At 57.7% G+C, this 26,397-nt stretch overlaps 1 protein-coding gene and 1 long non-coding RNA gene across 4 annotated transcripts; one reads left to right on the forward strand and one right to left on the reverse strand.

Moving 5' to 3' along the window:
* Positions 1–1,014: 1,014 nt before the first annotated feature.
* SETD1B (SET domain containing 1B, histone lysine methyltransferase) lies at positions 1,015–26,101 on the reverse strand. 3 transcript variants are annotated; one of them, XM_042910007.1, is made up of 17 exons: positions 26,026–26,101; positions 25,330–25,517; positions 24,986–25,084; positions 24,086–24,356; positions 21,887–21,999; positions 19,743–20,981; positions 15,384–16,211; positions 14,737–14,998; positions 14,288–14,658; positions 14,089–14,194; positions 12,785–13,282; positions 10,173–11,432; positions 9,139–9,305; positions 6,726–6,857; positions 6,521–6,640; positions 6,305–6,442; positions 1,015–3,717 (listed from the first exon to the last, which is right to left on the reverse strand). In XM_042910007.1, the coding sequence occupies exons 2-17, from the start codon at positions 25,501–25,503 to the stop codon at positions 3,544–3,546; spliced, it is 5,952 nt and encodes a 1,983-aa protein (XP_042765941.1). In that variant the 5' UTR covers positions 25,504–25,517; positions 26,026–26,101; the 3' UTR covers positions 1,015–3,543. The 3 variants fall into 3 exon arrangements, with proteins under 3 accessions (XP_042765941.1, XP_042765942.1, XP_042765940.1); XM_042910008.1 differs by lacking the exon at positions 26,026–26,101 and adding an exon at positions 25,698–25,825; XM_042910006.1 differs by lacking the exon at positions 26,026–26,101 and adding an exon at positions 25,632–25,825.
* LOC122203315 lies at positions 6,632–7,921 on the forward strand. Its single transcript, XR_006195124.1, has 3 exons — positions 6,632–6,859; positions 7,054–7,173; positions 7,659–7,921. It is a non-coding gene; the product is annotated as an uncharacterized LOC122203315 (long non-coding RNA).
* Positions 26,102–26,397: the final 296 nt, after the last annotated feature.

The following is a 26,397-nucleotide window of genomic DNA, read 5'->3' on the forward strand; positions in this document are numbered from 1 at the left end:
ACGGTGCACGAGTGCCCCCTGCCCCGGCCTCGCCAACATTGACCATTTCGTGGTATAGTTTGCATTTCTCTAGTAAGGAGTGAGGTATGGCATTTTTTCAGTCGTGCTGCTTACTGTTGAGGTTTTGCGTCTGTCCTTCTCCCAGGTAAGTGGATATCGTCTAACAAACTCTCCACGGGCCCCTGGGCTACCCCACCACTGGATCAGGCAGGGTTGAGACCCACGGGGCACAGAAGATCTGGGATACCGTAACACTGGCTACACTTCATGCTGCTCAGCTTGTGACTATTTTATTAGTTCCTTTCCCCTCAAATGCAAACTAGAGGGCTATCTCCTTAAAGGGAGTATTCCACATTTTTGAGATACCTACCAGTTTTCCAATTTTTTCCAGTGATGGCAATAGGATATTTGAGCTTGTTTCCTAATTGCAAACCTCTAGCAGTGTCAGATACCTAAGATTTTTAAAGTTCTAGAAACAAAACTTGAAGGCAAAACAAAAACAAAAAGCAAACACACACACGCACGCACGCGCGCACGCACACACACACACACACACACACACACACACACACAAAACAACTTGGGGCGCCTGGGTGACTCAGTTGGCCAAGCGTCTGACTTGATTTCGACTCAGGTCATGATCCCAAGGGTCGTGAGTTCAAGCCCCGCATTGGGCTCTGCACTGACAGTGCGGAGCCTACTTGGGATTCTCTCTCTCCCTCTTTCTGCTCCTCCCTGGCTCATGCTTTCTCTCTCAAAATAAATAAATAATCTGAAAAACAAACAAACCGACAAAGCATTAAAAGTTCCGGTCTGACTATAACTTGGCCCAGTTCACAGAATCCACCTATCAGACTTGGAGTTTAAGAACCACTGGTCCGACTGGACCACACCACACACTTAGCTCCTTGTACCTCAAGAGCCCAGCCAGCCCACCTCCGTGTGAGCAGGGTGTACCTAATCAGAAAGGAAGGAGGAGGAGCAGAGGGAGAGAGGAGAGCAAGAGAGACGGCGTATCTGTAAGAAAAGTCAGTATATTTATGGTTTGCTTTATAAAAGTTACTATAATACAATGGTACATAGTATTGAATTCACAAAAATATGAACAAATATTTACAACAAGACACACCCACAACGGAAACACTTCTCTTCAAAACAAGTTACGTACGGATGACAGAGTCTATATGCACAAACATCCCTAAAACTTATGGGTTCTCTTCTTTGCAGGAGGAGAGAGGCAGAGAGGGAGGGACAAGAAAAAAAAAAAAAAAAAAAAAGTAGGAACCCCCAACTTTTCAAAAGCAAAGATTTGTTCAATGAAAATGAAGGCATCGAAAGAAAAACGAGCCACGTTTCTGGATATGGCCAACCATTTTTGGGGTGGGGCGGGGGGTTCCCGGGTACCGGTGAGGGTGCAGCCCCTGGCCCATTGGCCAAGGTGAGGCCAGGGTGAGGGACGAGGGTGGCCCCCAAGCCTGGTTTCCTCACATCCCCCTCCACTTCTATGGGAAGAAGGGAGAGAATGAAGGCAGCCCCTTGGGGGCCGCACAAGCAACTTAAATCAACCATCTCTACAAACTACACATTTCCTCATGTGAAAAATAAATATTTCCTCAGTTGCACAATTAGGCAGAAAACCGCAAACGGAAGAGAAGGTCACCGCTGTGCCCAGGTCCCTCCTCTGTGTCTTAATGCCCCCGATTTCATCGACCTCGACCTTGAAACTGGTGGGCACAATCTCAAACAGAGAGGGCATGGGGTAAAGAAATTAAAAAAAAAAAAAAAAAAAAGAACACAACAAAACCACCAACGACAAAAAAAAAAAAGAGAGAGAGAGAGAGAGAAATAACAATTCTTTGTACAGAATTTACATGATAACAAGCTTGACACAAGCTGAGATACCAGAGGCTCCGGGCCTGCATCCATCCGCAGGGTGGGGGCTTCCCCGCTGGGAGCTCTCCCGTCTTGGTGAGGACTCCTGGTCACAACAGTCACTTTCCAGAAATTATTTACATGCCTGCTCTGCTTTCTGGGGTGCGAGGGACTTGCTTTTGTGTGTGTGTGTGTGTGTGTGTGTGTGTGTGTGTGAGAGAGAGAGAGACAGAGAGAGAGAGAGAGAGAGAGAGAGAGAGATTTTTGGAAATACAAAGAAATGAGCAAAAAAGTCTCCCCACATGTTTCTACAAGAAACAATGTTCCCGAGAAAAAGTCCTTTATGGCAGCCTATATACAGAAGTTGGTTCTGAACTTCAAAAACCTATTTCTTCCCTTCGTTTTGATTTTATACACGCACAAGAAAAAAAAAAAATCTATGGAAATAAACCCTGAAGAGGATGATGGGGAAGAGGGTAAAAGGAGTTAAAAAATAAAAAACAAAAAACTGTCAGACTTAGATCTGAGCTTTAAAAATCTTCTCCAAGATTTTCCTTTCTCTGGGAGAATAATCTCACTCTGAAAATAAATACGCTCTTGCCTCCTTGGGATGAGGGGGCTGCTGGCAGGGTGAGTTCGGGTATGGGCCAGGGGCAAGCGGGTGAAGCTTATAGACCAAAAAAAAAAAAAAAAAAAATGCCACACGCATCTGGTCAGAGACCCGAAGTGGCGGGACTAGGGGACCCGCCTGCCCTGGGAGGCCCTCCTCCTGCCCTGGGGGGAGGTGAGAGCAGGAGAGAGTAGACAGGACCCTTCCCAGTGCCCCCACGCCCACACTGGGGCCTCCGGGAGGCTCCCTCATTGCTGGCATTCGAATGAGAAAGTAAACATTGAACCCAAGATTCTGGGGGTGGCAGGGTGTGGGGTGGCAGGGAGAGCCCAGAGGGGAAATTCCTGCCTGGGACCAGCTTGGCTCCACCAGGGTCTGCTAGGGGAAATGGCGCCCCCAGGCTGCTGGGGAAGGAACAGAAGGGGGGGTGTCTTCTCCTCACTGAGTCGCTGCCAGCAGAGAGGGGGCCTTGCGTAGTGTTCTGAGGTCACAGCCTGGGGCTGACCCCCCTCCTCTCTGCAGCACCTGGCCCAGCGCCCTGGCCCGGGGGTTCCGGGACGCGGGCCGACACGCCACCATACCGAGGCCTCTGCAGCCCCCGCCGGGGGTCCCCGCTCTCTGAGTCTGCCTTCACATTTCAACGGTTAAAATGTCTTTTCTTACGACGAGGAAGAGAGTAAAGAGAAGACAAAACAACATAGCAGCATTCGTGGACAGAGGCTGACCGGGAAAGAGAAGGACAGAGACAGAGACGGAGAGCGAGAGACATGGACAGAGAGAAGTTTACGCTGGAGTTGAACAAAAATCCTGAAGGGAGCATTTTAAAAAAACCAAAGAGACATGGGCCGAGAGACACAGAAGCCCTTTCCCACTGAGGGGCTGGAGCTGCGCTGGGTTCCGGGGGTAGTGTTGGGGGCGCCAGGCCCTGACATGGCCGCTGGGTAGGGGACAGCACCTGAAATGGGGGTGGGAGGTGGGGCTGGGCCCCGGGGGCCGGGGGCTCCACGCGCGGGAGCCCCAGGGCAGCACGGGCGGCCTTCTGCGGGGCGCCGGTGCGGGGCCTAGTTGAGGGTCCCCCGGCAGTTCTCGGAGCCGCACAGGCAGGGGATCTTGACGTCCTCGATGGGGAACTTGTAGTCGTAGGTGATCTCCTCATTGACGTTGATGTGCTGCTTTGAGTAGATGACGATCTTCTTCTGCGACTCCACCGTGATCACCTTGGCATAGCAGTTGGGCTGTGGGTGAGGCGGGAGGGGAGGGTGAGCCGACGACCCACCAGGCACCCGACCCGGGCCCCCCAAACCCGACCACGCTCCATGCTCAAAGCCTGACCGACTTGCTTCTTGCCCCCCATTTCCACTGGCCACCTGCTCCAGGCCCCCGGCTCCCCTGTCTGGGTGACAGGGACCCTTGCCTCTGATAATAAATAAGAATGATGACGATGGTGATGATACTAAATTATTCTCCAGGGCTGCGATTTCCATTTACACTGCGGGCGACTTCCAAGTTTTTGTATTTCTAGCTCAGGCCTCACTTCTGAGCTCCAGAGAAGGGGTCAGCCAACCCCGGCCGGCAGCTGCCTGTTACTGCAAGTCGAGTTTTCCTGGCACACAGCCACACCCATTCATTTACACACTGTCTACAGGCTGCTTTTGTTACAATGGCAGTTAAGGAGTTGCTAAGAGATTGTCTGGGCCACGAAGCCAAAAATATTTACTATCAGGCCTTTTAAAGAAAAGGATTGCTGGACCCTGCTCCAGACCCAGAAATCCAAGTGTCTGCTTGCTATCTGCCTTCGGCAGCTCCTGGAGACGTTTTTGACTCAGTAAGCTCAAACCTCAACTGTAGGGCGCCCAGGCCCCCAAGCAGCTGTCTCCCACACCTCCTTCTTACACCGAGGCTGGCTCTGGCCCACTGCTGTGCCCAGAGGGTTCTCCCTCCAAAGGACCTACTGATTCTGTCTACTGCCCTTCACCTCCACTGCCGCAGCCCCAGCCAGGTCTCTCTCATCACTCGGCTGGACCTCAGCAGCGCCCGCTACCTCGCTGTCCTCTGAGATAATCTACTCCTGACCCAGCAGCCAGGGGAATCTTCCCAAAGGAAGAGCAGACCCAGTGGTCTCATGGCTCGAAACCTGACAGTGGCCCGCTTGCTTGGCTTTTAGAGAAACTTCTCAGCTCGGCCTGCAAGGCTGAGTGATCTGGCCACCCCAAGCCTGCCAACCTCATTCTCTTACCCGCCCTCTCAACACCTACTCCATCCCTACTGTCTGCTTTGCTGTCCCTTCAGGGCCTCATTGAACGGAACACTTGCCCCACTCACTGCCACCTGGTGATCCCCTCCTAACCCTCAGGTGCCACAGGGAGGCAAGAGGAAGTCCCTACTGGCCCCAGTGATGCTCCAGTCACAGTCGTGAGAGCTAGCTGTGTCCGCTGTGTCAAAGGGAACTCATTGGGGCGCCTGGGTGGCTCAGTCGGTTAAGCGTCCGACTTCGGCTCAGGTCATGATCTCACGGTTTGTGAGTTCAAGCCCCGCACTGGGATCTGTGCTGACAGCGCAGAGCCTGGCACCTGTTTCGGTTTCTGTGTCTCCCTCTTCCTCTCTGCCCTCCCTCCCTTGCTCGAGCTCTGTCTCTCTCTCTCTTTCTCTCAAAAATAGATAAACATTTAAAAAAAGAGAGAATTCATTGGTTCTCCCGACAACCTACAAGGAGGGACCGTTACCATCCCTGTTTTACAGATCAGGAATCCAGGCACTGAGACGTTAACTAACTGGCCTACAGTCACTTGCTAAGTAGCAAGGTCATGACTCGAAACAAGAGTTGGGCATATCTGCTCTGGAACTAGCCTGTCCCGTTTGAAGCTCCCTGTGCCTATCTTCGGCGTGAGAACCCCCCTTGTTGTCAACACTCACTGCCCCCTGGACCAGTGCCATCCACCACTGTCACCACTAGCCACGTGAGACTATTTAAGTTAAAATTAAACTCAATTAAATTAAAAACTCAGTTCCTCAGGGGGCGCCTGGGTGGCTCAGTCGGTTGAGCGTCTGACTTCAGCTCAGGCCATGATCTCCCAGTTCACGGGTTCGGGCCCCGCGTGGAGCTCAGTGCTGACAGCTCAGAGCCTGGAGCCTGCTTCCGATTCTGTGTCTCCCTCTCTTTCTCTGCCCCTCCCCTGTTCGCACTCTGTCTCTGTCTCTCTCAAAAATAAACAAACATTAAAAAATAAGTTAAAAAAAACCCAAAAACCAAAAGTCAGTTCCTCAGTGGCAGGGGCCACATTTTAAGTGCTCGACCCCACAGGCAGCCGGTACCACAACAGTGGCCACTACGGATGCTGTGGCGCTCACAGAGTTCTGCTGGACAGCACCGCCCCGGGACCGAAGGCCTCGGAGGGCCGAGCCTGACCGCCGGCGGCACAGCAAAAGGCCAGCACGGAGGAGGAACCGGGTAAACGTGAACTGAGCGGACTACTTCCGGAGTGAACTGAGGGGACGACTTCCGGAGTGAACTGAGGGGACGACTTCCGGAGTGAACTGAGCGGATTACTTCCGGAGTGAACTGAGAGGACTACTTCCGGAGTGAACGGAGGGGGACTACTTTCAGAGCACCTCGAGTCTCGTCATGCCGTTTTGCGGAAGGGAAAACTGAAGCTCAAGGGAGCAAAACGCGGTGTATGAACGAGGCCCCCCCCCCCACCCTGCCTCCATCACCCTCGGGCAACCAGAGCTTGGGACGGAGGCCATGCCGGTTCCGTGCCAGAAGCTTCTGGGTCCTTCGGGCACAGCGGCAGGGGCAGCAGCGGCCTCCGGACAGGCACTCACGTTGCAGCTGTGGTTGATGAAGCGCGCGAAGTTGCCGCACTTGGTGGCGTCGATGATGGTGTCGTGGTCCACCCGGAACATGTAGCTGCTGCCGATGCCCTCGTCCTCATAACGCTTTTCCCGCATGTCCGCGATCACCTGGCCGGGAGCAGGCCTCAGTCGGGGCTGGCCCGGCCCGCTCCCACCCCTGCTCCCAGCCTGCCGGGCGGTGCCTACCTGGCGGATGTTCTGGCCCACGTACTCAATGACCATCTCGTCGGCCGCGATGGGCTCCATGGCGAACAGGCCCCAGTCGTGAATGTGGCTCTTGCAGAATTTGAGCTTCTTCTTCCGGAACTGGGGGAGGAAAGGGGCTGAGAGGTGAAAGGCCTGGCCGCAGCCCGGCTGCCACCCGGCGGCCCTGGGTGGGGCCCGGCCTCACCTTGAGCTGGTTGAACTTGAGCAGGTCACTGTCACAGCTGCCAGTGAAGGAGGACAGGAGGCGGCGCTGTTCAGAACGCCGCTCCGAGCCGGCCCGAGTGGAGGCGTGTGGCTGTGCCGGGATGCTCATGCCCTGTGAGGGGGACGGGGGGACGGATCAGGAGGGGTGGGACCGCCCTGCTCACCGTGGCACCGGGACCGGGGTCCCTATCACACCCTAAGCCCCGGGTTCCTGTCGTCCCACCTTCTCAGCCTCCTTGCTCTGGGCTTGGCTGTGCCTGTCCCATCCCTACTTGTCCCCTCTCCTCTTCCCTGGTCCTTCCTGCCAGAATGTGAACGTCCTCAACGGCCTCCGGTCAGAGAACAACACAACTTTTCCTTCACACTTGCCGTCTTTCCTGTCCCAGCTAGAAGACTTGGAAAGAACTCCACTTCCGGGAGACAAGATGGTGCGTGTCCCTCCACCCTGTCCCCCGTGGCTCTCACCACCGGCCCTCCGACCTCCCCAGGCTTTCGAGATCATGGCTCTTTCCTTGGCACCCTTCCTTCTCTTCCTTCCCTCGGCCACCCTCGTCCTCTGCCCTCCTGCCCTCACGCCCTCTCCCTGGGTGAGCTCTTCCTTGCCGTGACCTCCCATGAACATTTCCATCCCGATGACTGGAAGTCTCTCCCCTGCCCCAAGTTCTCTACTGCACCCGTATATCGAACTGCCTAAAAGACCTCACTCCCTGGATGTTCCACAAACCCCAGAACGCAAGCTTCCCACCTCAGAGCTTGGCATCCAGCTCCCTGGTTCCCCAAGCCAGACCCAGCTGCATCCCAGCCAGGTCCTTGGTCTCCTCCAGCCAATCCAGCCCCCAGTGCTGTCCTTTTGGCTTCCCGATATCCCACTGTTCCTGCTATTCTTTCAAAAACATCCACTTTTTTCTCACAGCAAATCAAGTTGAACCTACCCAAATGTCTGGACTGGGAAATGTAGCAGCTGTGCACGGTCTCCCCTGTGGACCCTTGGGGTCAACTCTTCACACAGCAGCCAGCGTAAGCTTTGAAAATCATGGGCCGAGCCACGTCACCCTCACCCTCTCTCTGGAAGCCCTCATGTGGCTGTCACACACAGAATACAAATCTAACCTCATCACCACAGCCTCCAGGGCCCTGAGGACTTGTTGTTCTGTCTCTGGTCTCAGCTAGTCTTTCCTTTCCTTTCTCACGCCACTGAGATCCGCACCCCCCCCCCCCCCCCCACCTCAGGGCCTTTGCACATCCTGTTCACTCTGTGCATGACTTCAAGGCATTCTTGAAAAGCATGACTTCCAGACTTAGTGACCCCCTCTCCTGTCTTGTTTTGTTTTGAAGTAGGCTTCATGCCCAGCGTGGAGCCCAATGCAGGGCTTGAACTCATGACCCGGAGATCAAGACCTGAGCTGAGACCAAGAGTCAGATGTTCAACTAAGCCATGCAGGCACCCCATCCCCCCTCCTGTTTTAACTTTAAAAGAACGTGGGGTTTTTTTTAATGTTTATTTATTTTTGAGAGAGAGAGACAGACAGAGCATGAGCAGGGGAGGGGCAGAGAAAGAGGGAGACCCAGAATCCGAAGCAGGCTCCAGGCTCCGAGCTATCAACACAGAGCCTGATGCGGGACTCAGACCCACGAGCCAGGAGATCATGACCTGAGCCGAAGTCGGACGCCTAACCGACTGAGTGAGCCATCCAGGCCCCTAACTTTCATTTATTATTATTTTTTTAATAAAGTAGGCTCTACACCTAACATGGGGCTTGAACTCAAAACCCTGAGATCAAGAACTGCACGCTCTACTGACTTGAGCCAGCCAGGCTCCCCTCCTGTTTGAACTTTTTCTTGAAGCCTTTTCCTACTTCTCTGTGGTCTCTCCCAGCTATTCACGTGGCTCATTTCTTCACTTCATTCAGGTCTGGCTCAACTGTCACCTTCTGTGACCCCTCTGACTCCCCAGTCCCTAACCTCCTCTCCTGTTTTCCCCACCTGGAATTCTATGTTTATTTGTTCGCTTGATCATTTCCCACCTCCCCGCTAAAATGGAAGTTCTGTGAGGGAAAGGATTTTGTTTTGTTCACTGCTGTAGACCCAGAACAGTGCCTGGAACACAGCAGGCGCTCAGGAGACGTTTGCTGAATTTAAAGAGGAGAGAAGGAAACTTCTGGAAACACAACTCCACTCTGCTCACATCCCTGATGAAAATCTCAGAGGCTCCCACTTCCCAGCCTCGCCTCACCTTTCCAACCAGGGTACCCGGGTGAATTAACGCCTAACGCCCCCTGTGCCAGCCCCTCTGACCCCACAACCCCTCATGCCGCCTGGTACGCCCCCCTCCAGAAGGTCCCCACCCACGGCAGCCTGAGGGGCTCCAGTGTCCAGGCACCTGAGAGCAGTACCTGGGTGTCTGTCGGGGGCTCATCGGTGCTGGCGCGGCTGCTGTTGAGGTATCTGAGCTTGTCCTTCTTGTCGATGGTGTAGAAACCCTCGCTGCGGGCACAGCCCGTCACGTGCTCACGGATGCCATCGTCCCGTTTCTTTTTCTTAGCTGAAGAGAGGCTGGTGGGTGGGTGTGGGTCAAGGGCCACATGGACATTCTTGAAAAGCCCCTCCCAGTCCTTCCAGAGACAGCCCCACTGGGCCTGGCCTCTCTACCCTCAGGCTAATTTCCAGGAGGTTCCACCCCCCACACCTACACCACCTCCACTGAGGGTCAGAACTCTTGTCAGGGGTACCTGACTGCACGGTCCTGGGTGTATTTCTTATCTGCTTCCTGCCTCGGTTTCCCACCTGCGCACTGGGGCAATAACAAGGCTTCTCTGAATGATTATACACGTTCAGGTGCTTAGCAGACTTCCTGGAACAGAGGAAGTGCTCAGTAAACTAGTTTGGTATAAGGGGTATAAAGACAGCTCCAACTTGATAGTTCTGTCTGTGCTGGTAACACAACTATCAGGATTAGCATCATGGTTAAGAGCCCAGACTCTGGAACCAGAGTTGCCTGGGTTCAAATCCCAGCTCTGCTACGTCATAGCTGTGTGACTTTGGGCAGGTCGCTTAACCTCTCTGAGCCTTGGTTTCCACATAAGTGAAATGGGAATAATAGCTCCCACCTCACTGACCTGTTGGGAAGATCAAATTAGGTGATGGGGGGGCCAGGAGGAGTTGGCCCTCCGTCAGCCTCTGCTGCTCTGACGTGGTGCGATCCCGCCGCTACGTCTGGCCCCGGGACCCGCTAACTCTGGGGGTGAGACGGGCCTGGCACAGAAAAGGTGTTTTAAAGGTGCCAGTGAGGACTCCACATGGAGCCTGGCACGGTGCCAGCAGACGCCACTCAGTAGGTGGCGGGGAGTCGGGCGACTGCCGTCGTGGGTGTCATGGGAGACGGGGCCCAGAGAGGCGGGCAAGGACCCCACCGCGTCGTCTAGGATATAGGGATGGTAGACCCAGAGTGTGTCGTTGAGCCAGTCCATGCCATTGTCCTGCTGCAGCAGCCGCTCGTACGTGACACACAGGAAGCGGATGTCCTCCTCGTCGATGCCACCGTTCCAGATGTCGTACAGGATGGTCATCTCCTCAAACTCCGACCGGGGCCGGAAGAGGGGCTGCGGCGGTGAGAGCTCGGGCGAGGCTGAGGCCACCAGGTCCTCGTGGCGTTTTTTAGGCGGCCGGCGCCAGGGCCCCCGAACCTTGGCCAGGTCCATGAACTCCTCGGTGACCTCATCGCGCCCACGGGGGCCTGGAGGGATGGCCTCGGAGGGCCACTGGTTCTCTAGCTCCTTAAAGGGCAGCTTGGTAGGCTCAACAGGGGGTGGAGGTGGGGGCGGAGGAGGCTGGGGGGGCAGAGGGGGAGGGGGGGCCGGGATCCCCGCGTTCCGGAAGTCCAGGGTCACGGCCCGGGGGTCGTGGGTGCTGGGGAAGACAGGGGTCTGTGGCTGGCCTGGCAGGAGCAGGAGGTCTCTGCCGAGGGTGGCCCCCCCTGGCGGCCGGACCAAGGGCCCGTCCAAGGAGAGCACAGCCGGCGGGGATCGCCGGGGCCTGCCCGGCTTCCTCTTGATAGGGGGTGGGCAGGGGGCCAGGGGCGCAGGCAGCAGGGGCGGCAGCTGGGTGGGGGCCCGCGTCTGGGCCCGCAGGACAGGGACGGGCAATGCCAGGGGCAGGGGCAAGGGCAGGGGCAGGGGGAGAGGCAGACCCGTCTCCAGGAGCACCGGGGAGGTCAGGGGGCCGGACCGCTCATCGCGCCGGCCAGCTGGGAGGGGACAGACAGGCAGGAGCAGAGGTCCGCCGGGCTCAGGGAAGGTGGGCGTGAAGGTGAAGTCCCGACCGGGTGTCCTCGGGAGGCCCCCGCTGCTCAAGCTGGGGGACTGGGATGGGTAGGAGAAGGGGCTGCCGGGCACCTGCGGGGAGCTCAGTGACAGGCCACTGCTACCCCCTGACAGCGGGGGCTCCCCACTTGGCGTGGCCGGCACCGTCTCTGTGCTCTGTGACTTGGCCAGGCTGCCACAGAGACCCGGAGTACGCGGGGGCTGCTCCTCGGGAGGCGGCTCCAGAGGGACGGGTGGGTGTGGGGGCTCTGGGGTCTCGGGCTCTGGCGGTGGGCTAGGCGGCCGGGGTGGTCGAGGGGGTGGCAATGGCGGCTGCAGTGGTAAGGAGAGCAGCGTAGGGGACTCGGGCGCCACTTCCAGGTCATCCTCTGCAGAGAGGTGGGCAGAAACCGGACCGTTATTACTGGAGTCAAACATCTCGTGGTGCCCTATTTATGCTGCCCTACTCTGTGCTTGATACCCGACCTCACACCCCTCTGGGCCCCCTGGCATTCTGTGAGTGTGGGGACCGTCCCCCCACAACTAAACCACTCAAGGCTTCTTAGTGCCCAGCCCAATGTCTGGCACACAGTGGGTGCTTGATAAGCTAAAGACGTAGGAGATATGGTTCTTAGCCTTTGGCATTACGTCCTTAGAATGGTGTTCTTGTGAACAGGGAACGTCCCATGGATCCAGAAAATGGTCTCTGCTATTGAATAAAATTCAACAAGTCCCTTTTCTGCAGGACTTGTCAGTGCCTTTCTCCCAGCATTTATCTCCATCGTCATATATTTTCTAGCTTATCTACTGTCATTTATCACCCTGTCTTCGAATGTAAGCTCCATGAAGGCAGATACTTTTGTCTGTTTGGCCACTGTTGTATTGTCAGTGCCTGAAACAGTACTGGGGACACAACATAGGCTTAATACATACCTATGGCAATATTCAAAGACCTGAGGTTCTGTAGCCAAACAATACAGAATTAAACAAAGTATAATAGGTTTCTTTCCCGAAGGATGTATTCGTGGATTGAACTGACCACACGGTGGCTACATAAGTTTAAGTTAATTAAATAACATTACAAATTCAGCTCAGCAGTAGGCACTTGCCACATTTCAAGTGCTCTTAGCAACATTGTATTTAATGGCTATGATATTGGAGAGAGCAGATAAAGAACGTTTCTACCACGGCAGAAAGTTCCACTGGACAGTATGTTACAGCCTTTAATATGCTTTCTGCGGCTCCACCAAGGTGGCAGAGAATGCTGTGTCCATGGCCCTTCTCACCTGGCCCAGCACCCCAAGCCTCCCCCACCTGCCTGTCACTAAAATGACCATATACACCTGCTCCCCACCCCTGCCACACCTTTCTGAGAGCATCTCATAGGACTAATGGTCCAAGGAGCAAACGGTGGGGAAATGTGGCACTGAGGAACGGTGACAGGAGCAGTTCTCTCAGGCAGCTATCTGAAGCTGTGGCTGGGTGCCAGGCTCCGTGCTGGCACATTATGTCATCTCACTCTGCCCTCCCGCACGACCTCATGGGGGACATACCACTGATCCCACATTACAGATGGGGAAACTGAAGCTTGGGAAGGTTACACGAATTACCCAAAGGAGCCTGGGCTCATTCTGCCGGTGAGGACATCCTGCCTCCATCCCCACCACCTCAACCGGGGTGGGGGGGGGGGAGGGGAGAAGGTGGGGAGGTGGGGGAACGGGCTGTGGGCTGCAGGTGTTACCTGGGGCGGGCTCCGGGGAAGGGGGGGGCCGGGCCTCCGTCTCTCCAGCAGGGGGCTCTGGAGACAGCAACCTGGCCCCTTCTTGCTTCAGGCCCGGTTCCTCCGAGGGCTCCTTGCAGCCTGCGAGCTCTTCGACACACACAGGCAAGGGGGGCTCTTCCAGCACGGAAGTCCGCTCCTCGGGAGCTCCGTCCTCAGCCTCGATGTCCACCTCCCCTTCCGTGACCGAGGACTCTGTCACAGGTGCCCCCGTGGCCACATCCTCCTCAAAGTCCTCATCGGGAGCAGCAGGAGCCATACTCTCGTCTGCTGCTGCGGTCTCCTCCTCCTGCTCCTCCTCTTCCTCCTCTTCCTCCTCCTCCTCCCTTGCCACCAGCTCCTCTTCATCCTCTGAGGATGACGATGAGGACTCGGAGCTTGATTCGAACTCAGAAGACTCAGAACTCTCGCTGGAGGACCCAGCTCCTGCCTTGGACGTGGCGATGCTCACCGTCTCCTCTGGGCAGGGGACACAGGGGACACAGGCATGAGCCCTTCAGCGTCTGCTGTGCGCTCCGGCTAGATGCTTCCCCAAACATCTCAGACTGATGGCACCCAGGCTGAACGTGGCCCTGATATCTCGGGGGGGGGGGGGGGGGGGGGGGGGGGCGCCTGCGTGTTAACTAGTCAGCATTTAAAAAAAACGGAGGCGAGGGGCGCCTGGGTGGCTCAGTCGGTTAAGCATCCGACCTCGGCTCAGGTCATGATCTCACAGTCTGTGAGTTCGAGCCCCGCGTTGGGCTCTGTGCTGACAGCTCAGAGCCTGGAGCCTGCTTCGGATTCTGTGTCTCCCTCTCTCTCTGACCCTCCCCCGTTCATGCTCTGTCTCTCTCTGTCTCAAAAATAAATAAACATTAAAAAAAAATAATAAATTAAAAAAAAAAAACGGAGGTGAAATCCGCGTAGCATAAAACGAACCATTTTAAAGTGAATAAGTCAGTGGTATTTAGTACATTACAACTATCTCTAGTTCCAAAACACTCTCATGAGCTCAAGAAGAGACCCAACACCTATAGCTCTCGCCCCTCCAGCCTCCCATCCCCAGACCCAAGCAACCACTAGCTTACTTTCTGTCTCTGTGGAGGGACCTGTTCTGGACATTGCGTACAAATGGAATCGTAGGGCGAGTCCTGTGCGTGTTTTAATGAGCTCACGTTTCAAAGACAAGAAATCTTGCCCCAAAAGTACTGCTGAAAGTTGCTCGGGCTCTGGTCTCTGCACAGGGGCCCTGGGGCAGACCAGGTGCCTGGGCCCACACCGCTCACCTCCGTCCGAGTCCCCTTCTTCCTTCTCACTCGCCTCTGACAGGGCTATGTCCTCGTCCTCATTCTCAGACTCCTCCTGCTCATCGCTGTCTTCAGCGTCATCATCCTGGGGGAGGGGGAGGGAGAGGGGAGGTCAGGCTGAGCAGAAGGGCCCCCCTCACCTGGCCCAGCACCCCAGGCCTCCCCAACCCGAAGGTACCTTATCTGATGTGGATGAGGTCGAGGAGGAGGAGACCTGGCTCCTGGGGCCTTCCTCCTCCTCCTCCTCCTCCTCCTCCTCCTCTTCATCCTCCTCCTCCTCCTCCTCCTCCCCCTCCTCTTCCTCCTCAGTGCTTTCCCGCTCCTCCTTGTCAGAGGCCGAGGATGAGGGTGAGGTCGTGGAGGAGCCCGAGGATGAGGACGCCGATGACGATGAGGACACCGACAGTGACTCCTTCTCATCCTCCTCCCCGCCACTGTCCAGCTCCAGCGGCCGGGCTGGCCGGCGCCGCACGCCCACGCCCTTGGGGTCCCGCTTGGCAAGCTCACAAGGGGCGTCCGCCATATCCCGGTCCCGTTCTCGCTCTGACTCTGAGGGGAGAGAGGGGTGTCCGAACTGGGCTGGGGAAGCACGGGAGAGCCCAGCGCCACGTGAGGGGGCGCACATACCTTCATCTTCCTCGTCCACAGAGGTTGAGGGCCGCAGGCGCTTCTGGTCACCAGAAGAGGCTGTGTCTGGCGGCTCCTTCCTCTTGACCTTGAAGGAGGGCAGGCGGATGGCCCCGCGCAGCCCGATGCCCAGGCCGAGGCCCTCATAGCCCAGGCCCTCGCCCTTGCCCCACGACTCCAGCAGGCACGAGGCGATGCGGTCCTTGGGCTTTGGCCTGTCCTCGTCCTTGTGCTCGCCTGACTTCACCGGGGTCAGAGAGGCCTGGGGTGTGAGAGAGGAGGGGACTGTCACCATGGTTACGGTGCTGCCGGTGGACCCCCACCTCCCCAGTGGGTGGCCCTCCCTAAGCAGCCTGCCTTCCCTCAACAGCGACAGCCACACGGTAACTGGCACTTCCTTCCCACCAAGTCGGCTGGGCTTCGTGCCTGCCCGACATTCCTGGCGCCCAGCTCCGTCTCACTGAACTTCAACCTCCTCGCCTGCAGAGCAGGCTACATGCGGCAAGGACACGTCCGCGTCATGGACACACAAGCTTTAGAAGGTAACACTCACGCTTTCCTACTTGGGGGTTATGGGGATCAGTGTCCCCCAGGGGAAGAGAGCGTGCCTGCCGGCCGCCCGGGGGCACCCCGCACTCGTTGCCTACCTTGGCCATCCGCTCCTTCTTGTCCCACCACTCGTCAAAGGCGCGGAAAGCCACCACCTCCACCATCTTGCGGTTCAGGTCACGCTTCATGATGGCCTTCAGCTCTTTGAGCACCACCAGCAGGACGCCATCCACAGTGGCCTTGTGTGGGTCCTCCTGGCGTGGCACGTAGCCTGGTGGCGGCACTGACGGGTCGAACTTGGGTAGCGGTGGCCAGGGCTGCCCGCGGCCCGGTCCGCTGTTGCTCAGGGAGAACGGGCCCCGGTAGGGCGGCAGGTTGACAAACTGCAGCCCGGCTGAGGCGGCTGCGGCAGCAGCGGCCATGAAGGGCGGGTAGGGGCAGGCGCCCTGGCCAGTCATCAGACGGCTCAGCATCTGCGTTTGCATCTGGAAGGACATGGGCATGCCGCCCCACTGGCCACCCAGCACGTGGCTCATGTCCACCTGCATCACGGGAAACAGCCCTGGAGGGAAGGGCGGCAGCGGTGGTAGGATGGGTGGGGGCGGGACACCAGGGGGGGGCGCTGGCAGGGGTGGGGGGGGCACCGTCACAGCTGGGTGGGCGGGGGGCGGGGGGGGCGGGGGAGGCGGCAGAGGCGGGGGCATGGGGAAGCCTGGCTGTGGTGGGGGCGGCGGCGGGGGTGGGGGCAGCGGCGGGAAGCCGGGGGGTGGGGGCAGCGGCAGCGTCGGAGCCAGCACAGAGGGGGCTGCCACAGCTGCCGCCCCTGGGGTCACCACCATGGGTTTGGGGCAGTCGGCGCTGGTGATGGGGGCTGAGGGCATCTCATCGTCCGAGATTTCCATGTCCTCGCCCGAGGACTGCTGGCCCTGTGGGGAGAGCCGGGGAGAGTGGTGAGGCTGCGCCTGGGAGGCCAAGCTGGCTCCTAGAGCCCCTTCCAAACACCAGAAAGCTCGAGAAGCCCTTTGCAAGACTAATGAGCAACACGGATTCTGCAGTTTGGGTCCTAGTCCCCTCCCTTCTGGACCATGTGGCTTTGGGACCATGTGGCTTTGGGGAGTCACTTAACCTTGCTAAGCCTCAGTTTCCCCATTTGCATTATGGGCATCTTAATACCTGCCAGTTGGTTTACGAGGATTCATTCATTCATTCATTCATTCATCCAGTAAACACTTGCTTAGCACCTGCTGTGTGCCAGGCACTGTCCTAGGTGCTGGGGACACAGCATTGAACAAGACAGACACAATTCTTGCTCTTGTGGAGCTAAGTTTCTAGAGGGAAGAGACACAGGAAAACCAGGATGAAGAGGAGAAATATAGAGCCCACCTTGGAGGAAAAGAAAGCTGGGGAGGGGGACAGGGTGTAAAGAGGGAAACAGATTCCATGTCAGCTTGAGAGATTCTATTTCAATTTGTAATCAGAGAATACTAACAATTAACACTTCTAGGGTGCTTCCTACGTGCTCGGTATCTTTCTAAGGCCGTTCTTTTACCAAGGAAATTGGAGCACAGAAAGCTTAAGTAACTTGCCCAAGGCCACAGAGCCAATAAGAGATGGAGTCAGGATTCAAACCAGTTAGGCTCCCAGTCAGCCTGCTGTCCTCACTGCTGCAAGGAGGGCCCGGTGGCAAGGGTGACATTTGAGCAAGGAGAGTTAGCAGTTTTAAGGCTGCATAAATAGGAGGTATGTCTTTTTATTTTCCTTAGTTAATCTTTCATCTGGTCTTGAAACTGCACAACACCTTGTTTCACATCAGCACTGTAGCCTTGCAAGGTGGGGCTCTACTCCAATCCCTTCTGACAAGTGAGGAAACAGAGCCAAAAGCCACTGGCCCAGGAGGCACAGCCGGTCAGAAGTAAGGCTGGGACTCAAGCTCAGGATGCCTGCCGAATGGAATCCAGGAACACTCACTGTACCAGGCAAACAGTGGGGAAGCCAAGGATGACCCCAGCTCCGAAATGGGCAAGGGCCCCTTTACATTGGGACACAGGCCTGGAACTGGAAGGAGGCATTGGGGTGTACCTGGTAGGGTTGGAGTGAGAAGGCAGAGCAGGGGTGGGGAGAGGAGAGTTCCGTCACCCCCAGGCTTTTGTGTCCGGACAAGAGGTGAGAAGGTGGCTCAGGCCCTGCCCTAGAAGATCTCGGTAAGGTGACAAGAGCGTTTGTAGGCTGCCACAGACAGGGAATGCATTTGAAGGCTGAGGGGGTGCTGTCTGTACAGGCTGTAAGGTCAGAGGTCAGATCTTCAGGTGAGGGAGTCCTCAAAGGGAAATGGGGGGGAGCGCCCCCGGGGAGAAGGGGAATACTAAACTTTCAGCAGCAGTAGGAAGCTCAGGATTTTGCTAGACCCCCACTACACACACACACACACACACACACACACACACACACACTCTCTCTCTCTCTCTCTCTCTCTCTCTCTCTCTCTAAAGGTCCGCACGCACATGCAGCAGGAGGGACTGGCAGGCTCAGCCCGATACTCCGGGACAGCGCCCGGGAGATCAGTCCCGGACAGCGCCCAGCGAGGCGAGCGCAGCACACAGAGGGTTAACCCGGCATCGCGGCCAGCCAATCACAAGGAGACCCGGGATCCTGCGCTCCAGCCCTCGGCCCTGCCCCTCCCTCCGCCCCTCCGGCGCCCGGGGGTGGGGGTGAGAACCAGCGGGAACTAGCCGAGCGCACACGGCTCAGCACCGGCCCTCGCGCGGTGCCGGGAGCTTCCCTTGCGGGCCCCTCAGTTAAGCCGAAGACCGTGTGAGGCAGGTACTTTCACCGTCCCATTTCACAGGCGATGAAACTGAGACTCAGAGAAGGAAAGTGCCTTACCCAAGGTCACATAACCAGTAAGCGACAGAGCTGGGTTTCCAGGCTCACGGACTGGAGCCTGAACTTTTAACCACCAGCCTCTGTGAAGAAAGGGAATCTCCCTCAGTGGTGCCCCTGCTCTGTCTCCGGAGTCTTCAGCCTGACCTAGCTGGGACTCCCTCCAGGTTCAGTCTGGAGGAGTCCGGGTGCTGCTCTCCAGGCTGCCGGCAGGGGGCTCCCGAGGGCCAGCCTGGAGGTTCTCTGTACTTTGGTCTTCCTACCGCTAAGATCTAGGGGCATCCCGACCCCATCTCTCTTCGGCTTCAGTCTCCCGCTTCCCTACAGTGACATGGTGGGAGAGCCCAGTCCCTCCGTCTACCCTGGGATTCCCAGTCCCGGACCATTCTGTCAGCATGGTAAACATCCCCCAAGCCCAGGCAGCAGAGAGGAAGGGAAGAGAAGATGGCAGGGCTGCCAGCCCCCCACCTCTGCACACCTGTCAGCTCCTCCTGCCCGGACCCCTTGGCACCAGAAACCACTTCCCCAGAACTGCCTGGAGGCCCCCTGGAGCCCCGGCCACCTGCAGTCCCCTCCAGGGCAGGCCAAGTTCCTCTCTGTTCCTCCCCGAGGCAGCCAAACCTGCCTAATCAAAGGGCCTGGGAAGGGGGGACCCTCCCTCCTGCCGCCCACAAGGGCACAGAGCTCTGTCTAAGCCCCTGGCTGCTCATGCCCGCTGGGCGCGCAGGTTCCAACACAGGTCTTCAGGAGGACCAGGACAGGTGCCTGGACCAGGAGTGGGGAGGAGCAGGGCCAAGGAAGATGACCTAATCTGTCCCTCCAAGGGATTGTAGCACACAGCAGCCCCCACCCCAACCCAGAGGCTGGAGATTTGGGTAATAAGACCCCAGATAAAGATCTATGGCTGAGGAGAGGCTGGAGAATGGTCAGTTTTGCCTGTTTCTGGCTGTGGCCTTCCCCCTAGGCTAACCCTTAAGTCCCGACTCCTGGAAACAGAGGAAAAGCTAAGGGAAAATTCAATGCCCTCCCTGCCCACCATGGCTTCCTCTCTTCAGAGGGCACCAGGTTCTAGAAGACAGTGCTCCAGAGCTCCCATCCGGCCTAGCCTAGCAGAATGCTCTGGCTAATCCCTCCCCCCAAATATGCCTGAGTGTCAGGATCAGCCCTGATCACCCTCAGGCGACCCAACAGACAAGGGGATCCAGAACCATTACCATAGTCCATACTATCTGGGGTCTCGGCAAACTCCTACCAAAGAAGCTCAAGTCAGAATTGATCCCTAGGAAAAGTCTTAACTTCCCATACCTAACAGGAGAGCAACAGAACTAGGTCATGTTTCCCTTCTCTCTATGGCTGCTAGGTTGCTCAGAGCCAAAGCAGCTGCTCAGTCACAGCTCCTGGTGCTTTTTGCGTTCGCTTTTTATTCTCTGTATTTGACCGGTTATTTTAGCTGCCCTAACCCTGTTACTTCTGTGTTTTAGCTAATTGTCCTGAGGGGATAACGTTTCAAAGGAGGAAAGGGAGACACAAGATAGACAAAACCAATCCAAGACAGAGGTGGACAGACATGGTGGTACCTCATCCATCTTCTCTGAGGTTGGGGTCCTGTCTCCAGCCAGGTCCAAGGCTACCTCAGTTGTCTGGCCCAGAAGACCAGTAGGGTCCGGGGGGCCTGGCTCCGGAGGGGGGCGGGGCCCCACGCCCAGGTCAAGCTCATCATCCTCGTCTGAGTCGGGTAGCGGCGTGGGGCTGATATCCTCCAGGCCGGTGCTGGAGGGGCGTGAGGAGGGTGGCGTGGGGCCTCGAAAGCCTGGCTGGGAGTTGGTGCCAAAGGGGGCCAGTGGGGAGAGCTGGGAGGAGGAGGAGGAGATGGGGCTGCCCTCCATCTGCAGCTCTGTATCCGAGTCCTGCTCTCGAAGGAAGGGCAGCTTGGTGCGCTGTTCCTTCAGCAGCATCTCTATGCGTGAGTCCAGGCTGTCGTGGGGCTTCTCCAGCCCCGCAGGTGAGGACTCCAGCGTAGGTGTGCCTGGACTGTCACAAGGCTCAGGGCTCCAGCCAAAGGTCGGCCGGCCACCCAGCTCCATGCTGTTGGCATCAGGGGGCGGTGGGCCGGGCGGTGTGCCTGGCTTCTCCTTGGTCAGGGGTTCGGTGGGTGGCAGGGGTGGGGGCACAGGTGCTCTCCGGAATTCCCCACTCTCACGGGCCCCAAAGGTGGTTGCGGTGGTGGGCTCCTCAGGGGGTGGGGGAAAAGGGGGCACAGGGGTCTGATACGGAGAGAAAGCCGACTTGAACGTGACTCCAGGAGCGGGGGTTGCTTGGGCAGGCGGTGGAGTGTGGGCGAACGTGGCCGAATCCTGTGGTTGGGCCTTGAATGGAGGGCCACTGCTGCCCCCACTGCTGCTGACTGCCCCAAACGGGAGGTCCACGGAGCCCCTGAAGGCAGCTGGGGCCCCGGCCACTGCGGTGACCGCACAGGAGTTGTGGACATAATGATGCTCGTGGCGGCGGTTGTAGGCGTCTGTGAACTTGCTTTCGTGGCGCCGGGCTTTGAAGGTCACCGTGGGGTCCTGGCTGAAGAGGTAGGAGGGTGTGGGCTGTCGGCTGGAGTAGCTGGAGTCCTGCGAGAAGGGGGTGCCCAGACGTGGCGTGAGCGGTGTGCCCTGTCCGTAGGAGTTGGGGGTGTCCAGGCGGCTGCTGGAGTACGCCGTGTCCTGGGAGAAGGGTGTCCCACCACTATTGGGGGTGACCGAGGAGGAGCCGGAGCCACAGCCTGCAGACAGACTACCGTCCTTGAGGCGCTTCAGAGCATCTGACAGCTAGAGAGAGAGAGGGAGAGACAAGTGAGGTTGCTGGAGGGGGCTGCATGCAATGGATGGGGGCTGTTTTCCCTCTACACTCCGGGGATCTCAGAGCCAAGCTGGCCACTCTAAAACTGCTGCATGGTGGAAGAAGCGGGGGGGGGGGGGGGGGGGGGGGGGGGGGGGAGGGGTAGGAGATCGAAGAGGAGCTTCTGGATTGTCCTAACTTTTCTCTAATCATAGGATAGCCAGCTATCCCCAAAGAACCTTGAGGGTTTTTTCTAATCCTTAAAGCAGAGAGAAGAGAAGATCCTGACGTCTTGATTTAAACTGGGATTTCCTTCCCGTCTCAGACTGTCAGAAATCAAGGATCTTCCAGCAGGGAGAACTATAGTTTGGGGAGTGAGGGGGTGGCCAAGGGTCCTGTTCCCTCTGGTCTCCCAATGTTTTAGGAGTTAAGTCGTGTGACACGGTAAAAGTGCCTAACGAATAACCTAGCCGACCAGCAAGTCGGTGAAGGCTGCGTTGTGGAAAAGCTACTCCCGAGGGTAGGTGAGTTGATGCCAGGGAAGGGTTGGATTGAGAATCTCCCTGTGTGAGGGTGGCCTAGGTAGGAGGCAGTGGTTGGGTAAGGAGTCACGTCAGTCTCGCTCTGGGAATGGGGACCACTGAGGTCTGCTTTCTGGGGGCAGGGCTAGAGCAGTGCCCAGGACATCAGACACAGCAATGTTTCAGCATTAACACGAAGCCCTAAGTAGGCTGTGGGTCTGTGGGAATCCCAGGCTGGACAAGGCCAGGCTCCTCTGCCTCCTAGGCTCGGGCGTCCGACGCTAGAGATGGTGAATGGGGGCGAAGGGCCCATCAGAGGCCGGTGATGAGTGTGAGTATGTGGGGGGGAGGGTACTGGATGGTAATAAACCCACCTGCAGGGTCTCATTCACGATTGGAGAGACAGCGTCCAGCTCACCCACTGGGAGGGTCTGGGGTGTGTATCGGCCCGTGACCAACAGTTCGTAGAACCGCATGCGGGTTTCCCCTGTGGGAAGGGCAAGGGAGGGAGGATTGAGGGAGGCTCCAGGATGGGGCAGACCCCACAGGTTGGCTTATGGGCCCCTGGCGCCTGAGACCCCCAAGCCTGAGAAGCTTTGTGACCCTGACCGGGGAACCACCTCTCTGTACCTCACTGAGGAGTCCGATCTGTTCAACCAAGCTGCTCACCTGTGTGATTTTTCTGACCCTAAGATTCAGAATTTAATCCTCTGTGGGGCCAGGACTCCCCCAAAACAGAAACACCACCCCCAACACAGAGCCTCTCCCTGTCACTTGAGCCATAGCACCTGAAAAAAGAGTCAGGTTTTCCCACTTAACAGCCAGAGCCTGCAGCAGGTGGAGAGACCCAGTGACACAGAGGTGACAGTTCACTTTATTGTTAACTATCTGAGGCCAGGTGACCAGCAGAGTTTGTAAAACACAGTCTAGTACCACGTTACTGTGACCTCCATGGGCCTCCTCCGCTGACCTGGCTGACCAGGCCTCCCCAGCTCTGCCGGGCTGGTCCCACTGGGCCCTGTCTGGTAACCCTCCCCCATCAGCAGAGAGAGGCCTCTATAGACCCTGGGGCCCCAGATTATTGATATTTATAGAGCCCTCTGAGGCAGCTGCTTACATATGCAAAGGAGGCACATTCCTTGAGCTACACTTTACACTTTGCTGGTCTCTTTCTTGAAATACAAAGTTAGTTGGCAGTCTCTGAGGGCCTCCCACTTTTTTTTTTTTCTTCCTTTTTTTCAGAAATGAAATTTTGGGAAGAGCTGGCTGCTCCTTAAAATGGGCATGTGACAGGGAAGAAGGTTCCACATTCAGTTCTCAGGGAGAAATGAGACTGCAGCCACACAAGGGATGTGTAGAGTTTGAAGGGTCTGTACTCCCCTGACAGAGACAGGAACCCAGGCTTGTGCCCTGAGGAAACTCAGAACTAGATATGGGCTTGGCAAGAGTTTGTGGGATAACGGTGCCCACCCAGTTCCAGCATCCCTCCACAGCCCCCAGCAAGGTCTTAGAGACCTAGTCAATATGTATTCATCGTTGAAAGCACAAGAAAGGTTTAGATTTTCCTGTTTGGGTTTGGTGTGCCATTTGCCTCTAAACACCATGCTCACAAAACTCCTAGAAGCTGGCCACCTAAGCCTTCCCAGACAGTGTCTCCCAGAAAACCTCAAGAAGCACCGGACCCAACAGTGCCTTCCCAGTCACAGGGTAGGTTGGTCCTGGGGCACCCAGCACCTTCTTTCATATGGGCGGGAACTTCCCTAGAGAGGCCACAGGCAAACTTTGGGGGATGCCCTAGAGTCTTGCAAGCCCCTCCATCCGGTCAAGAAGAAGCCTCCCAGGAATGGAAGGAAGGAAGGGTGACTTCCCCAGCCCCACTCTGCCAGCAGTGAGCTCAGAGTGAGCACATAGCGGGATTCCCGGCGCATGGGAGGTGCTGCTGTCTCTTTAAGAGAGAGGAGGGAAGGCACAGTGTCAACCCTTGAGCACCCACAGCAGCCCGCCCAGCTCTATCAGAACATTATCAATGAAACCACACTCTGAGCCCAGATTGGTTCCCACTCCAGAAGGAAGGGGCAGCATGGGGGGGGGGGGGGGGGGACCCTGGATCCTTGGAGGATTCCCTTTTTAGTTGAAGGACCTACTCTATATGTATTTAAAGGCATTCTAGTGGCTCCCTCTCAGCTCCCACAAATAAACAAACCCTGCCTCTTCCCCTAACACAGATGGCAACACTGGAGACTGCCTAAACCCAGGCCACTAGGGCTCCAGGAGGGGCCCGCAGGGGTGTCAGTGGTGGGGAAGCCTCTGGGTGGTCCCTAGGGGTACATGCAGTAGCCAAGGACAGCACATTGGGTAAATTATAGCCTGTCTCCTAGCAACAGACAACACATTTAGCTCCATGTGACTCTATCCTCAGGAGGGGGCAAAAAAAAAAAAAAAAAAAAAAAGGGCTGCTGGGGGGGGGGGGGGGTCCCTAACACTGCAAGAGGGGCTCTGGGAGGGAAAGGAGTCGTAGTGACAGGTCTCACTGCCCCTCCATCGCAGTTTGTCCCAAGTGGGTCTCCACTCACCTTTAGTGTCCAGCTCCACGTGGATGATATTGCCCATGACCGAAGTGCTATGCAGGTGCTGAACCGCCTCTTTGGCTCCCCTGACCGTGGCAAAGACCACCTTGGCAATGCCCAAGTGCTTCTTGGTCTTAGGGTTGTACAAAATCTCCACCTCCTCCACCTCCCCATACTTCTTGCACATGTCCCTCAGGAAGTTTTCTCGGATGTTATCATTCAGCTTGGCAAATGTCACCTGCTTCGGAGGCACCGGGCCCACGTAGAACTCATCGATCTGGCAGGGACGAGGGGGAAGGGAGTTTGGAGAACATTGAAACCGAAGGGAAACACAACATTCCCCACTCGCGTGCCCGATGAAAACAATGAAGGTTAAAAAATAATTTAAAAAAAAAAATGCACGCGGGCGGGCCCGGGAAGCGGAGGATTAAATCGTTTGGAACGTGGAAGTCCTCTGGGTTCGAAAGGAAAGGGGAAAAAGAAACAGTTTCTCTTTCCCCACCCCCCCATTCTGGCCTCCTCTCCCTGCAGCCGGGTCAGGGGCGAACCCTTGGTCTATGAAGTTGTCCCCTCTTAAGCCACAAGACTGAGAAGGGGGGTGGGTCCCTAGGCCAAGCCGCGGGGGCTAGCAGGAGCCAGGTGGGGACCCGGAGCCCCCAGCTGGGCCGGCAGGACACTGTATCAGATCCTTGATTACAGTTTCACTGAATGTTATTCTGTTTACAGTAGCTGAGAGAGGACACCCCTCTCGCTGCCATCTCCCCCTCCCCGCCAAAACTTCCCTGGCCATGGACGGCGGGAACTCAGAACCAGCCTAGGCTCCGGCAGAACTGGCGTTATTTTCGAACTCGGGGACTGGGGAGGCGGGGAGACACCGTGGGGTCGGGGGGGGGGGGGGGGTCCTACCTTGAATTTGGGCACCGACAACTCCAGCTCCTTGTTTTTGGTCCAGATCCCAACGACCCGGGGATCTTCGACAATTTCCACCGGGCGGTTGCTGGACATCTGTGGGGAGGAATGGGGGGGGGGCGGGGCGGAATGGGAGGGCTGGTCCCACTCCCCAGGGGCAGAGGCAGACGCCCCCCCCCCCCTTCTCCAGGCACTTGTCAAACTCCAGGACTGGGGACCCGGCTGACAGTTGGCCCGGTGGTCGGAAGGGGGGGTCCCTGGGCAGCTCGGACCCCTTTCCCTCCGCCCCGGGCACGGCTGGTGGTGGGTGGGGGCGGCGGGGAGGCGCGCCGGCTACTCACCGCCAGGCTGAAATGCTGCCCATCGTAGCGGTACAGTTTATGATGCCCCTTTTTCAGAGCTGGGTCAATCATCAACTTGTAACTTCTCCAATGGTGGTTCCTCCTCTCGCCCGAAGGGCCGGGCTGCGGCGGGGGCTGCTGGTGGTGGTGGTGGGGGGGGTGACTGTTCTCCATGCCGTTAACCCAACCTGAAAACGAGCAAGTTGTTGTCGTCTCCGCCGCGGCGGCGGCGGCGGCCGCCGCCGCTTCTACACACACGCGAAAGAATCAAATCGTCCAGCCCCCACCCCCTCCCACCTTACCAGCGCGCCCCAAAAGGAGCTGTCTCGCTGGCTCCCCCCAAAATAAGAATAGAGCGAGAGAATAACCCTTCCGGGAGAATTAGGCGCCCGCCCGCTCGGCCACCGTCTCGGGGCGGCAGCGAGGGGCTCCCGGGGGCCCCCGGTGCGTGCTGGCGGGGCCCGGGGCGTCCGGAGGACGCGGGCTCCGGCCCATGGTGCCCGTCCTGCCTCCCGGCCGCCCGGCGTGGCGCTCGCTCGCTCGCTCGGCCCGGCTCGCGCGCTGGGCTCGCGGCAGGCCTGGCGCCGCCCGCCCGCCCGCCCGCCCGCTCGGCCGGAGCCCGGGCCGGGGCCGGGGCCGGGGGCTCGGGCCGCCCGGCTGCCGACCGCGGCCTCTCCCTCCCCGAGCCGCGCTTACATCCCCGCCGGGCGCCGGCCTCCCTGCGCCGCCAGCCAGTACATGGTGTCCCCCGCGGGAGCCGAGGCCGGGGCGGCCGGACGGGGGGCCGGGAGGGGGGGGCGCCGCCGCCGCGGCTGCCGGGCCCGGAGCTGCTGCCGCCGCCGCCGCTGCTGCTGCTGCTGCTGCTGCTGCCCGGGAGGCGGCTGGCGGCGGAGGCTCGGCTCCCAGTAGCCGCACATCCCACAATACACCGCTAAGGAGCCCGACCCGAGCGCTCACCCTCCTCCTCTTCCTCCTCCTCCTCCTCTTCCTCCTCCCCTCTCCTTCCTCGCCGCTTCCCCAGGCACTCTCCCGGCGGCGGCAGCTGCGCCGCCAAAGCCCCGGGCCCCA

The sequence above is a fragment of the Panthera leo genome, chromosome D3 (genome assembly GCF_018350215.1).
Source record: "Panthera leo isolate Ple1 chromosome D3, P.leo_Ple1_pat1.1, whole genome shotgun sequence".
Classification (NCBI taxonomy): domain Eukaryota; kingdom Metazoa; phylum Chordata; class Mammalia; order Carnivora; family Felidae; genus Panthera; species Panthera leo.

Excerpts from the sequence above, each read along its gene's own strand:
- SETD1B (XM_042910007.1), bottom strand. The coding sequence starts at position 25,503 with ATGGAGAACAGTCACCCCCCCCACCACCACCACCAGCAGCCCCCGCCG. Across the intron at positions 20,982-21,886 it reads TCGTGAATGAGACCCTGCAG|CTGTCAGATGCTCTGAAGCG; the intron begins GTGGGTTTATTA and ends CTCTCTCTCTAG. Across the intron at positions 6,858-9,138 it reads AGCCCCCGACAGACACCCAG|GGCATGAGCATCCCGGCACA; the intron begins GTACTGCTCTCA and ends TCCCCCTCACAG.